Source organism: Lynx canadensis, chromosome A1 (assembly GCF_007474595.2).
Source record: "Lynx canadensis isolate LIC74 chromosome A1, mLynCan4.pri.v2, whole genome shotgun sequence".
NCBI lineage: Eukaryota > Metazoa > Chordata > Mammalia > Carnivora > Felidae > Lynx > Lynx canadensis.
The window spans coordinates 228,301,222-228,316,240 of record NC_044303.2 but is presented as its reverse complement, the minus strand read 5'-3'; the positions used below and the strand labels follow the sequence as shown (position 1 = coordinate 228,316,240).

General features: G+C 43.6%; 1 protein-coding gene across 2 annotated transcripts in view; it reads left to right on the top strand.

Moving 5' to 3' along the window:
* The window catches only part of OTULINL (OTU deubiquitinase with linear linkage specificity like), a 31,133-nt gene extending 16,838 nt beyond the window's left edge, over positions 1–14,295 (top strand). The window contains exons 2-8 of one of the 2 annotated variants that reach the window (XM_030332413.1): positions 4,878–5,037; positions 5,126–5,157; positions 5,259–5,350; positions 6,653–6,802; positions 9,977–10,105; positions 11,448–11,717; positions 12,663–14,295. In XM_030332413.1, the coding sequence (XP_030188273.1) occupies positions 4,878–5,037; positions 5,126–5,157; positions 5,259–5,350; positions 6,653–6,802; positions 9,977–10,105; positions 11,448–11,717; positions 12,663–12,836 (1,007 nt within the window). In that variant the 3' untranslated portion in view covers positions 12,837–14,295. The remainder of the gene's footprint in view (positions 1–4,877; positions 5,038–5,125; positions 5,158–5,258; positions 5,351–6,652; positions 6,803–9,976; positions 10,106–11,447; positions 11,718–12,662) is intronic. The other variant, XM_032594672.1, reaches the window with a different exon arrangement.
* The last annotated feature ends 724 nt before the right edge of the window (positions 14,296–15,019 follow it).

The window sequence follows — 15,019 nt, the reverse complement described above, 5'->3', positions numbered from 1 at the left end:
GGTCTGGAAGTAACCCCGAGACTACAGTGGGTTGGTTAGAGTCTGTGACAGATGAGAGCAGTGTTGCCCCTTGGAGGGCGCGGCAGCCAGACCCCACCTCAGTGACTGCAGGCCCTCTGAGTCCACACAAACACGAGCGCCACCCAGTGGGAAATGGGCAGATGCTCTAAAAGGCTCTTCCTGGAAGAAGAAATGTGAATGCGTTCCTACAGAAATGTGGACGGCTGTGAGAAATCACGACTGGAACTGGTGTTTAGGGACACAGGGACGCTCATACACATAAGGGGGTGTTAGTTGATGGTTTGTTTTGGAGGGTGCTTTGGCAATATCTGTCAAAACTACAAATGTACACACCCCTTGATCGAAAGTTTCCCCTTTTGGAAATTATCCTAAAAGCTACCATGAGTCCGTAAGGACTATTGGAAGATAATGTCTTTCTCAGCAGTGTTTGTAAGAGTGAAAAATGGGAAATAATCCAAATGGTTTATTGGTGAGGCAGTGATTATGTTACATATATGATTGTCTATCTTTTTTTTTTTTTTTTGAGAGAGAGAGAGTGGGGGAAGAGTAGAGAGAGAAAGAGGGAGAGGGAGAATCCCAAGCATGCTCCGTGCTATCAGCACAGAGCCCAGTGCAGGGCTCGATCCCATGAACCATGAGATCATGATCTGAGCCAAAATCGAGAGTCGGACACTTAACCAACAGAGCCACTCAGGCACCCCATGTGATGGTCTATATGTATACTAAAATATTATGCATTCTTTAAAAAGAATAACGTAGATCTATGTGTAGTTAAATGAAAAGATGTCTAATGTGTATGAAGAGAAAAAACAAACTAAAATCATGTGTAATATTCATTTTTCTAGGAAAAGTTTATAAATACGTTAAAAGAAATTATGTATCACGTAGACAAAGTTCTAGTTTTTCCTGAATTTAAGGACTTACTAAAATTATTTACACATGTGAGAATTTTTCACAGTTGAGAAATCACTGAATTAATAAAAATCTAAATTGTAGGTGTAAAGGCAGTATAGCTTTACATTTTTTTACATTTTTTTACATTTTTTTATTGACTTTTTTATTTATTAGCTGTACATTTTTAAACAACTCACACAAAGTTTTACTAAATATCTAGGCAGGAGTAAATGTATAGTGAACAGCTAACTAATTGTTCTAAACAGGTGAGTACCTGTTTTTGAAAATGTTCTTTTAAACTGAGAACTTTCCCCCTGAGATCAGGAACACGACAGGGATGTCCATCTCACCGCTGTTGTTTAGCATAGTGTTGGAAGTCCTAGCATCAGCAATCAAACAACAAAATGAAATAAAAGGCATCGAAATTGTCAAAGAAGTAGTCAGACTTTTACTTTTTGCAGATGACATGGTACTCTACCTGGAAAACCCAAAAGACTCCACTAAAATCTGCTAAAACTGATAACATGAATTCAACAAAGTCGCAGGATACAAAGTCAATGTACAGAAATCAGTTGCATTTCTATACACCGACAATGAAGTGACAGAAAGAGAAATCAAGAAATCGATCCCATTTACAATTGCACCAAGAACCATAAAATACCTACGAATAAACCTACCAAAGATGTAAAAGACCTGTATGCTGAAAACTATAGAAAGCTTATGAAGGAAATTGAAGAAGACACAAAGAAATGGGAAAACATTCCGTGCTCATGAATTGGAGGAAAATTGAAGAAGACACAAAGAAATGGGAAAACATTCCGTGCTCATGAATTGGAAGAATAAATATTGTTAAAATGTCAATACTACCCAAAGCAATCTACACATTCAATGTAATCCCAATCAAAATTGTACCAGCATTCTTCTCAGAGCTAGAACAAACAATCCTAAAATGTGTATGGAACCACAAAGACCCCCAATGGGCAAAGTAATGTTGAAAAAGAAAACCAAAGCAGTAGGCATCACAATCCCAGATTTTAGCCTCTACCACAAAGTTGTAATCATCAAGACCATATGGTATTGGCACAAAACAGACACATAGACCAGTGGAATAGAATAGAGAACCCAGAATTGGACCCACAAATGTATGGCCAACTAATCTTTGACAAAGCAGGAAAGAGTATCCAATGGAAAAAAAAGACAGTCTCTTTAACAAATGGTGCTGGGAGAACTGGACAGCAACATGCAGAAGAATGAAAATAGACCACTTTCTTACATCATACACAAAAACAAACTCAAGATGGATGAAAGACCTAAATGTGAGACAGGAAACCATCAAAACCCTAGAGGAGAAAACAGGCAACAACCTCTTTGACCTCAGCCACAGCAATTTCTTGCTTGACACGTCTCCAAAGGCAAGGGAATTAAAAGCAAAAATGAACTATTGAGACCTCATCAAGATAAAAAGCTTCTGCACTGCAAAGGAAACAATCAACAAAACTAAAAGGCAACCAATGGAATGGAAAAGATACTTGCAAATGACATATCAGATAAAGGGTTAGTATCCAAAATCTATAAAGAAGTTACCAAACTCAACACCCAAAAAACAAATAACCTAGTGAAGAAATGAGCAGAAGACATGAATAGACACTTTTCCAAAGAAGACATCTTTGGATAGATGGCCAACAGACACATGAAAAGATGCTCAACGTCATTCATCATCAGGGAAATACAAATCAAAGCCACACTGAGATATCACCTCACACTAGTCAGAGTGGCTAAAGTGAACAACTCAGGAAACAACAGATGCTGGCAAGGATGTGGAGAAATGGGAACCCTCTTGCACTGTTGGTGGGAGTGCAAACTGGTGCCACTGCTCTGGAAAACAGTGTGGAGGTTCCTCAAAAAATTAAAAGTAGAACAACTTACGACCCAGCAATAGCACTGCTAGGAATTCATCCAAAGGATACAGAGTGCTGATTCATAGGGGCACATGTATCTCAATGTTTACAGCAGCGCTTTCAACAATAGCCAAACTATGGAAAGAGCCTAAATATCCATCCACTGATGAATGGATAAAGAAGATGTGGTTTATATATACAATGGAATGCTACTTGGCAATGAGAAAGAATGAAATCTTGCCATTTGCAGCAATGTGGATGGAACTGGAGGGTATTACGCTGAGTGAAATAAGTCAGAGAAGGACAGATATCATATGTTTTCACTCATATGTGGAATTTGAGAAACTTAACAGAAGGCCATGGGGGAGGGGAAGGGGAAAAATGGTTACAAACGGAGAGGGAGGGAGGCAAACCATAAGAGACTCTTAAATATAGAGAACAAACTGAGGGTTGATGGGAGGGGGGGGGGGGGGGAGAGGGGCAAAGGGGTGATGGGCATTGAGGAGGGCACTTGTTCGGATGAGCACTGGGTGTTGAAGATAAACGAGGAATCATGGGAATCTACCCCCAAAAAAGAGCACACTGTACACACTGCATGTTAGCCAATTTGACAATAAATTATATTAAAAAATAATAACTACCATAAAAAAGAAGAAACTGCCCTTTTAAGTAATTGCAAATATGTCTAGGTTCATTCACTGGTAAGTTAATTTCTTTATTTGCTAGTAAATTCTTGTGAGAGTTTAAATGTACATCAAATATCGGTATGGTCAAAAATGCTAAAATTTGGGCACCTGGCTGGCTCAGTCGGTGGGGCATGCGACTCTTGATCCCAGGGCCAGGAGTTCAAGCCCCACATTGGGTGTGGAGCCTACTTTAAAAAAAAAAAAATGCTAAAACTGTAGATTCTGAATTGCTGAGGCTTTTACTACCGTTAATCACTGGAATTTTACTAAACCTTGTGCCAGGGAGGGAAAGATTTCACAATGAACCCCAGGAGGTTTGGCCACTATTCAAAAGTTCTCTTCCTCATTTGTACTTTGGCATTTTACATGCTCAAGCATCATATAATTGGGAATGTGCTGCACATAGTAAGATATTGCAAGTATGCGGTTGGAGCTCTTGAGGCCCGTTCATGCCCTCTGGCCAAATCAGGAATTGCAGTGTGGACCACACACAGCACATCTGTCTCCACCTCACAGCTCTGCTGAGGTGTCCACTCCCTGGAAATGATGTCTGTGTGCCCGCGGTTTGGACCACTCATTGTGTGTGTTAAGGTGATGCCATCTGTCATCACTCCTAATGCTTTAAGAACATCCAAGTGGCTCTAAAATTAAAAAAAAAAAAAAAAAAAAAAAGGCGGGGCACCTGGGTCACTCTGTCAATTGAGTGTCCAACTCCTGATTTCAGCTCAGGTCACGATCCCGAGGTTGTGGGATTGAGTCCCACGTTGGGCTCTGCGCTGAGCGTGGAGCCTGCTGGAGATTCTCTCTCTCTCCCTCTGCCCCCTCCTCCAATTGTGCTCTCCCTCTACTTAAAGAACAAACAAAACAAACCCAAGTGGGCAGATGTACGTGGCGGTGGCATCACTGGAGGACTCTGGTGTGGAGCAGGGTCCCTGCTGGAACCATTCTTGGGTTCAGCAGATACGCAGCACAGGGTGCATTCTTAATCAATTTCATTCCATCTTCCTCCGGGGAGATCGGCATTTTTCCCCAGTGTTGCAGTCAAGACAATTGGGAGTAGAGAAGTGAGCTTTCTCACAGTCACACAGCCAGGGTAGTCGCGAGACGGGTTTTGAACAGGTCTGAGGGATTCCGAAGCCTATGCTCTATGATTATTCCTCGTGAATTGTGTGGGACAAAGACATTCTTACATACGACATTGATTAGAGGAGAACTGGGTGTTTCTTTAACTTTCAGATTGAATTTTTGAATGCCTTAAAAACTGTTCATGTACTCAATGACAGACACTTGGCAGGTACAATGAGCGATATATTTCCCTCCCTTAAAGCAGACTTGGGTAATTGTGACGTGTCTTTTTTCTATTATTAAATTTTTGCAGGAAGTGACCAGGTTCACTCCTGGACGCTGGTCACCAGCCAAGCCTTGGATACTGCGTGGAAGGTAGCCAGGGGCTCAGTGACGCTGGCGGTAGCATTCCTGGTGGCTGCCCTCTGCTACGTGAGGAGGATGCACTCCTATTTAGGGCGCCGGCTGAAATGGTAGGTGGTTGTATTATCCTCTGGTTTCACCAATAGACCCTTGCTTTCCAGAGTAGATTTTTGATATTATTTTCCCTTTACCTTTTAGGTGGATTGGATATCTGCAGAGAAAGTTCAAAAGTAAGTATTTTCATGTTTTCTTATTTCTAAGGTGCAGGGAGGGTTCAAGAAGGGCGAGGAAAAGGGAAAATTCACTACCTTTCCTATCTGATTTGGTCCAGGGAACCTCAGCGTGGAGGCGGAGGTCGATCTCCTCAGTTACTCTGCGAGAGAATGGAAGGGAGAGACGCCGCGTGCCAAGCTGATGCGGAAGGTGCGTCAGTTTATACAGGTCACGGACGATGGGGAATTTGTGTGGAAAAATCAGGAAACTAACATTCCGCCCTGCTTTACAAGGGCGTGGACGATGGCGTACCGTAGGCTGTCACTTCAGGAAACTCGAGGGTGGCACTCTTCAGCTCTGCCCACCAAGCCTACGGGCTCTCTGGACAAGCAGGGGGGACTTCTGTCTTTGCAGGGATTAGGCACCTGGATGTAAAATTCTGAGGAGTTTTAGAATTTTCCATTGGACCGACCTTGGTAACTTTTCCCAGCGGTGCTATCCAACCTTGTCAGCAACGAGAAGTTTTTATTTCAAGGGGCGCCTGGGTGGCTCAGTCGGTTAAGCGTCCGACTTTGGCTCCGGTCATGATCTCGCGGTTTGTGAGTTCGAGCCCCGCGTCGGGCTCTGTGCTGACAGCTCAGAGCCTGGAGTCTGCTTCCGATTCTGTGTGTCCCCTTCTCTCTGCCCCTCCCCTGCTTGTGCTCTGTCTCTGTTTCTCAATAATAAATAAACATTTTTTAAAAATTAAAAAAAAAGAAATTTTTGTTTCAAGTCATTTTTAGCGAGGTCTTAAACGTATATAGTATTTTCTTTTCCCTTTGGTCACATTATAGCCATCATCACCCCTAAATGGCATTCTTTTGCTCCTGGGCTTCCAGGAAGGTGTCAGTCGAAAAAGCATGACACAGACTGAATACACACAAATGTCCTTTTATTTTTTTTATTTTTATTTAAAGAATTTTTAATGTTTATTTATTTTTAAGAGAGAGAGAGAGAGGGAGATACAGAATCCGAAGGAGACTTCAGGCTCCAGGCTGTCAGCACAGAGCCCAACGTGGGGCTTAAACCCATGAACCATGAGATCATGATCTGAGCCAAAGTTGGATGCTTAACCTACCGAACCGCCAGGTGCCCCACAAATGTCCCTTTAAAATGACATGTCCTCATGGGGTACCCGGGTGGCTCAGTCGGTTAAGCCTCTGACTTTTGATCTCGGCTCAGGTCATGGTCTCCTCGTTCATAGATTCGAGCCCCGCATCGGGCTATGTGCTGGTAGTACAGAGCCTGCTTGGGATTCTCTCTTTCCCTCTCTCTCTGTCCCTCCCCTGCTCACCTCCCCTGCTCTCAGAATAAAATAGTGACATGTGGTCGCATTCATAATTTATAATTGTTATTGTCTCTGTTGCCCCCTTTCTTTGGGGGTAATGCCTCGCTGACAATACAGTGAATTCACTCTCTCTATTCCCTTATCCAGAGGGTTTGAAAACGAACTTTCTGTTTTTGTGTGGACAGGCTTACGAGGAGCTGTTTTGGAGGCATCACATCAAATGTGTCCGACAAGTAAAGAGAGACAACTATGACGCACTGAGGTCAGTGTTGTTTCAGGTATTCAGCCAGGGCCTCTCCTTTCCATCGTGGATGAAAGAAAAAGACATTGTGAAGGTACGTCCGCTGGAAACGGGGCAGGGGTGGGGTGGGGCGGGGAACGTTGCGTTGACAAGAACTGTAGCGCAGATGGCTGGGTCTTCAGTGGGCGGCTTTGTGCGTCCCGAGGTTGAAGGAGCCTTCGAAGGCCCTGTGGCCCCCTCCATCTCAGAAAGGCCGCCATGCTCAGTTGTGTTTGCTTTGGATGCCACCATCTTTGCTCGAGAAGGGCATCCATTCTTCAGAAGCAAGGTGGTCTACTGAAACTCACTTTTTTACTCTACGGTTATTTGAGGTTTAACAAACGCATAGAGCGCTCCAGAGATTCTCCACTGTTCCTTTGTAGTCAGCCCTTCCTCACCCCTAGCCCAGGGCCATCGCTGATTGGTCTTAAGACCCTATGGTTTTACCTTTTCCAGAATGTCATATAAGTGGAACTGTCCAGTGTGTAGCCTTTTGCATCTGACTTCTCTCGCTTAGCAAAATGCATTGCAATTCAGGGGTGCCTGGGTGGCTCAGTCAGTGAAGCGTCCGACTTCGGCTCAGGTCATGATCTCGTGGTTCATGAGTTCAAGCCTCGCGTCGGGCTCTGTGCTAACAGCTCTGAGCCTGGAGCCTGCTTTGGATTCTGTCTGTCTGTCTCTCTTTCTCTGTTCCTTCCCCTGCTCATACTCTCTCTCTGTCTCTCAAAAATAAAACATTAAAAAACTTTTTTAAAAAATGCATTTCAATTCATCCACATTCTGTGAATTTGTAGTTCATTCCTTTTTACTGTTGAGTGATATTCCTTGATGTAAGTATGACATAGTTTGTTTATCCGTTCTTCAGTTGAAGGACATCTGGATTATCTCTAGTTTTTGACAATCCCATACAAGATTTTGTATGAATGGAAGTTTTCATTCCTTTTGGGCGAATGCCTGGGAGTGAGATTGTTGGCTCATGTGGTAGGTGTAGGTCTGAGTTCATAAGAACCTACCAAACTGATCTCCCGTGTGGTGCAGCCATTTTGCATTTCCACCAGTAGTGTGTAAGAGTTCCAATTGTTCCCAGTTCTAACCAGGATTGTCAGATTTGGGGTTTTTTGTTTTTTGGGTTTTTTAGCCATTCTGATAGATGTGCGCTGGCGTCACTGTGCTTTTAGTTGGCATTCCGCTAGTCAGGGGGGATGAACATCTTTCCATGTGCTTATTGGCCATCCATTATTATCTTTTTACAGAAGTGTCTGTTCAAATCTTTTGCCCCTTCTTATTTTATTATTGATTGGATTTTGAGATTTCTTTATATATTTTGAACACAAGTGCTTTATCAGATATGTGATTTGCAAATATTTTCTCCCAGTCTGTGCCTTGTTGGTTTTTTTTTTCTTTTCATTTTAATGGTATAAGGCAGTATATTCTTAATTTTATTTTATTTTATTTTTATTCTTTATTTTTTGTTTTTTACTTTTTAGGGAGAGAGAGAGAGAGTGAGCATGAGTAGGGGCGAGGGGCAGAGAGGGAGAGAAAGAGAATATCGTAAGCAGGCTCTACACTCAGCATGGAGCCCAATGCAGGGCTCGATCCCACAACCCTGGGATCGTGACCTGAACTGAAATTGAGAGTCGGACGCTCAACCAACTGAGCCACTGAGGTGCCCTGAGGCAGTACATTCTTGATGAACAACCTGAATTTTTATTTTGAATGTAGGAAGTTCAATCTAGGATGTACATTTAAGGGCAGAAGCACAAAGAAATAGGAGTATATAAAGTATATGCATATATATAGCTGCACATGGTCTATTTCCTTCCCATTTCTTTCTTGAGAGTTGCTTTTATTAGTTTCATTTTATCTAGGAAGCACTCGTCAAGTGTGTGCAGTGTGCCAGCCCCGCGGCCAGCTGCCGAGGACAGAGAATACGGCCACACCCCGGGGTTCCCCAGGCTCAGCCGGGTGGGGTATGGGTTAGATCCCTTCACTGGATCAGAGTCTTACAAATTCTGTGGTCTTACTTAGTCCCAGCCGGAGTCCTGTAAAATGGATATCTTGTCCTTGATTTATGGTAGAGGATGAGGCTCAGAGGGCAAATAATCTGCACTGGTTGAGCAGTCTCTTGGCTGGTGAGTGACAGAGTGAGGTTTGGACCCCCAAGTGCCTTATTCTAAAATCCATATGCTCCACGATATGCTACAGTATTCTAGCGTTGTTACGGTAAACATAATTTCTAAACGGATATACCTAGGCAGTTTGGGAAGTGTTTTATGCAGAAAGATGGTTTCATAGACAAAATCTTCATGTAGGTTTTCATCAGCTGTGAAATTGTAAGTTAAGAATATGATCCGCGGGGCGCCTGGGTGGCTCAGTCGGTTAAGTGTCTGACTTCAGCTCAGGTGATGATTTCACAGTTTGTGGGTTCAAGTCCCGCATCAGGCTCTGTGCTGACAGCTTGGAGCCTGGATCCTGCTTTGGATTCTGTGTCTCCCTTTCTCTCTCTCTCTCTCTCTCTCTCTCTCTCTCTCTCCCCCTCTCCTTGTACTTTGTCTCTCTCTCTCTCTCAAAAATAAACATTAAAAAAAAAAAAAAAAGAATATGATCCAGGGGCACCTGGGTGGCTCAGTCGGTTAAGCATCCAACTCTTGAATGTTGGCTCAGGTCGTGATCTGATCTCACAGTTGTGAGTTTGAGCCCCGTGTCGGGCTCCATGCTAGGTGTGGAGCCCACTTAAGATTCTGTCTCTCTCTGTGGGGTGCCTGGGTGGCCCAGTGGGTCAAGTGTCCAACTCTTGGTTTCGGCTCAGGTCATGGTCTTGTGGTTTGTGGGATCAAGCCCCAAGTCGGGGTCCACACTGAGCATGGAGCCTGCTTAAGATTCTCTCTTTCTCTCCCTCTGCCCCCTCCCCCACTCATGCTCTGTCTCTGCCTCTCACTCTCTCAAAAATAAATAAGGAAACATTAAAAAAGGAAAAGATTCTCTCCCTCTCTGCCCCTCTCTCCTGCTTGTGCTCTCTCTCTCTCTCTCAAAAAGAAAAAAAAAAAAAAGAGGGAAAGAATATGATCCAAATCCCTTAATCCACAAATCTAAAACTCCATGTTTTTATTTAGTCTTTTTAAATGGAGATTCCTGAGTGAGATAAGATCGTGTGCCATGACATATTCTGGGTTGTAATGTCATAAACGTTGAGGTACTAATCACGGTTGGCATCTCCTTCCTTTTCAAGCTTCCTGAAAAACTGCTCTTTTCACAAGGTTGTAATTGGATCCAGCAATACAGTTTTGGTCCTGAGAAGTATACAGGTTCCAATGTGTTTGGAAAGTTACGTAAATGTGTGGAATTATTGAAAACGCAGGTGAGTGTCTCGGGGAAGAAAAGACGAGGAATGAAAGCACACACCCGGGTGCAGTGAGTGACTCTTCTCTGTCAGGCCTGTCACCCGATGCCTCGTGGGGAGGACCTGTGGGCAGGAGCGCCTCTTCTAGGAGCTGACGACGGGCTTTCCTGTTCTTTCTCCTCCCAAGTAACCAACGAACGAGAGCAGCGTTGTATGTGATCATTAGGCCCGTTATGGGTTCAGGAGGCCTTTGTGGGCTGGCCAGGAAACCTTAACAGTCCCGTACCTTCGTTTTCCCCAGAGAGATGTGGTGCAAGGTCCAGACAGGGCATTCAGAAATGCACTTCTGGAATGTGCCCCATTAATAACTTGGGGACACCACAGATGCTGTCATTTGAACTAAGAGTTTTCCTGCCTTTTAATAGACACAGATTTGGAATTGTTGAAATGAACCCTCCCCGGTAAATACCGTAAAATTTCTGTGCTGTGGTTTTTTGATGAGTAAAACCGATATGTGAATATTGTGTCCCTTGTACTGTTATTGTGAGGATTGAATAAGTTAATACACGTGGCTTTAAACCGTGCTTGGCACATGGTGAGCGGCAAAGAATACTAGTTATTACTGTTCGTCTCTGGAATATCTGCTGTGCGACCCAGCTGTATTAAGCTGTCTTAGGAAACTGACTTGCTTGGTTTTTTACCTAATCAGTGGTGCTTTTTTGAAAGATATTTAAGCTAGTTTGTTATTATAAAAGTAATATATACTTGTGGTTAAAAAAATCGGGGTCAGGGGCGCCTGGTGGCTCAGTCGGTTGAACGTCCGACTTCAGCTCATGATCTCGTGGTTTGTGAGTTCGAGCCCTACGACAGCTCGGAGCCTGGAGCCTGCTTTGGATTCCGTGTCTCCCCCTCTCTCCGGCCTTCCCCCGCTCACGCTCTCTCTCTCTCTCTCTCTCTCGGAAATAAATAAACATTAAATTTTTTTTAAAAAAAATCAGGGTCAGGGGCGCCTGGGTGGCGCAGTCGGTTAAGCGTCCGACTTCAGCCAGGTCACGATCTCGCGGTCTGGGAGTTCGAGCCCCGCGTCGGGCTCTGGGCTGATGGCTCAGAGCCTGGAGCCTGTTTCCGATGCTGTGTCTCCCTCTCTCTCTGCCCCTCCCCCGTTCATGCTCTGTCTCTCTCTGTCCCAAAAATAAATAAACGTTGAAAAAAAAAAATTTAAAAATCAGGGTCAAAAATGAAAAGTTAAAGGTCCCCTCTATTAATCTCTGGTTTATTTTTATACATACTTTAAAACTATGCCATGCTGTCGGTATTCACCTCTACCCTGTAAATCTCACTCTCACATCTGTGTTTCCAGTGGACTGAATTTAGTGGAATTAAAGATTATCACAAGAGAGGAAGTATGTGCAACATCCTCTTTTCTGATGCGATTCTGGAATATAAACTTTACGAAGCTCTAAAGTTCATCATGCTCTATCAAGTCACTGAAGTTTACGAGCAAATGAAGACTCAGAAAGTCATTCCCAGTCTTTTTCGGCTCCTGTTTTCCCGGGAAACATCCTCTGACCCTTTGAGCTTCATGATGAACCACCTGAATTCTGTGGGCGACACATGTGGACTGGAGCAGGTAATTGGGGCAGAAGAATGTGTTCAGGACCCCGTGGCAGTGCCTAAACACACAGGTGTGTGGAATTTACTTTCAGGTGATAAACCCACCTGCGGCGAAGCAGTGGCTTGATGTCGTTGCCCCTGAAAGGAGGAAAAGAAGAGTAAAAACCACTGCTCCGTGCAGTTTGCCGTGTGTCTGTCAAGCCCCGTGGCCACTGAGCAGTGCTGGAGGCCCTTCTGAGCTTTCACTCTGCTTCTCAGATGGTGGCAGTCCTCCCACAGCAGAGTTTAACCGAGAGAAAGTCCAGCCGGAGAAGGAGATAATGTTTGGGAAAACATTTGGTTCCTTAGTGCAGATAAATAGACACTATTGGAAAAATTTTAGGGGCGCCCGGCTGACTCAGTCGGAAGAGCGTACGACTCTTGATCTCCGGGTCGTGAGTTGAAGTCCCATGTTGGGTGTAGAGATGATTAAAACTAATAAATAAACTTTAAGTTAAAAAAAAAAGAAATTATTAAAAACTTTAAAATCCAGATAAGACTTTTTCATTCCCATAGAAAAGAGGTTTTCTCTTGTTTTGCTTTGCTCTCTTAGACGGTGTGCAAAATTACCTGCCATTTTTTTACAAAAATTTATCTAAAACTAGTTGGAAAACAGTGTGATTTTAACTGTGAGCATCCTTTACTTTTTATTAGGTGTGTTTTTTTTTTTTTGTTTTTGTTTTTGTTTTTTTTTTTCCCCCTGTAACTTCATGCTGGTCTACAGAGATGTTCCTCTGCTTGTCCCTGCCTTCCGCATTGTGGACATTTGTTCCTGACACTGGCCTTTCGGTGGTTCATGTGTGGGTCTGGTTCCTAAGCAAGGGCACTGCTTCCTAAGCTTCAGGAGAACACGCTCCCTCCCATGGTGGGGGCGGGAAATTGGAAATGTGTGTTTGTGACCTCTCTCTCGTCTCTTCTCCAGATCGATATGTTTATTCTTGGACACTCCCTTGAAATAAAGATAAAAGTGTTCAGACTGTTCAAGTTTAACTCCAGAGACTTTGAGGTCTGCTACCCAGACTTGCCGTTCAGGGAGTGGCCCGAGATCTCCCTGCTGACGGAGAATGACCGCCACTACCACATTCCTGTCTTTTAAGTCTGGCGTGGGCTGGGCACCAGCCCTCGCCGTTCACAGCGGTCACACGTTCAAGCAAAGTCCAGGTGGAGAACCAAAGCTGGTGTTGCGACCATTGAAAGGGGCGGGGCCTTCTTCTCCGGAGCTGCAGGTGCCCTGGACACAGAGGTGCACGGATGGCATGCTTTTGTTTTCCAGTGACTTCCTCCAAACCGGCCTATTTGTGTTTGGTGGTTTGACCTTGTTCACACGGGCTCTAGTCATTTCACATGCCACAGGCCTTTAAGGGCACCGGGAAAGGAAATCTGGGCAGTACAACAGGAAAAAAAGCGAGAGGAGAAGGGGAAAGGACTAACCAGGAACGAATTTGTCTGTAACCTGGATGTTCTCATTAGGAACCTTGTCTTTGACTGATTTGAGATCTTTATAAACATGGCCTTATTTTATAAGCATTACTTTCCCAGGAATCTTTATGGCATATTGATTTTCTAGAACCACTTAATTAACTGTAAAACTATGTATATGGGGTATGTGTATACACACACACACACACACACACGCATACACATGTATATACATTGTATAGTTTTATATATACATATATGAACACACACACAAATCATCACTAACTTTGTAATCTTGTACAATTTGTTTTATATCACTTTACACTTTTTTTGTTACTGTTGCATCTGGCCAGTTGAATATGTTTTATGATAAAAAAGATTAATTCTGTAGATTAAGTAACTGAATGACAACTATTGAACTATTACAAAATACTAACTGTGGTGTATCTAATGTGTATTTACCTGTGTATTTAACGTGTGGTAGGTAAACTAATGCCACCCCCCGATCACCATGCCTGTGTCCAAATCCCCGGGACCTGAGAATACGTTGGGTTAGATGGCAAAGAAGAAGAAGATTGCAGGTGGGATGAAGGTACTAATCTGACCTGGGAGGTTGTTCTGGGTTCTCCAGGTGGGCCCAGTGTAATCCCAAGGGTCCTTAAGAGGGGAGGAGAGGAATTGGGAGAGGGTCAGGATCAGAGGAAAATGTAAAAGAACAGAACAGAGAGAGAGAGACACGCATTATTTCTGGCTCTGAAGATGGAGGAAGGAGCCATGACCCATGGAATGTGGGTGGTCCCTGAAGGTGAAAAGGGAAGAGAACAGAGTCTTCCCCAAGGCCCCCAGAAAGGAACGTGGCCCCGCCCACACCTTGATTTTAGCCCAGTGGGACGGAACCCGTGTCGGATCTCTAACCTGCAGAACTGTAAGATAATACGCTTGTGTTGTTTAAGTCACTAAGTTTATGGTAATGTGTTAGGTTAGAGCAGCAACTGACAACTAATACGCTCGAGCTAACAAATTTTTGGTCATCTTTATTTTGGAAATACTTTTCTAGTTTATTTTGGTCATCTTTATTTTGAAGGTACTTTGCTAGGCTGTTTTGAACTTCAATAAATACAAAATAGCTTTTAAAATCTTGCCTAATGGTCTGCTGCTTCAAAGTTACAAATCCTTTCTAAGAGCGACTGAACGTTTTTGATGCTAATGTTTTCTCCCATGTTCATACTGCTGTGCTAGTAGAAATAAAATTAATTGCTGTGGCAGATGAAAACAACATCCAGATCTTTTGTACTGGGGATAATCACTTGTGTGTACTACTCAAGCCAGACGTCTAATGCACACTGTGCTGTGCCTGCTCTCAGTTACTTTCCTGGTAGAAGAGTTGGAAAGCAATTAGCTCAGACCAAGGGGCTTTCTGTCACCCTGATAGCCACACGAAACAAGAGTTCTTCTTTTTGTTTTAAACGGGAGTTCTTCATTGATCTTTCTAGCACGTTCCTGCTTGGAAGTGTCTATGGTTTTGCATAACTCCTGTCATTTAACTGACCCCATTGAAAGTTCTTCCCATGATACATTACTGTGACCATGAGAAAATGGACCCTACCCTTTGTGTTCGTAGGCAGCTACAGTGACGGCCTGTAGCAGGTCACTGTGACTGATACTCATGGCATGTCTGTTCTAGACTTTGGTTCCAGTTGAGCTGTCCAGGCACCTACCCGGCGTTTGTACCTTACCACTCACCTGGCATCTCCTTACTCAGTGTTATGATTTCCACACCAGTCCAGGATTGAAAGGAAGAACTTTTTCCCGGGGATTAGCAGCCCAAAGCTCTGTGACATACTAATCAATTATGTTTAT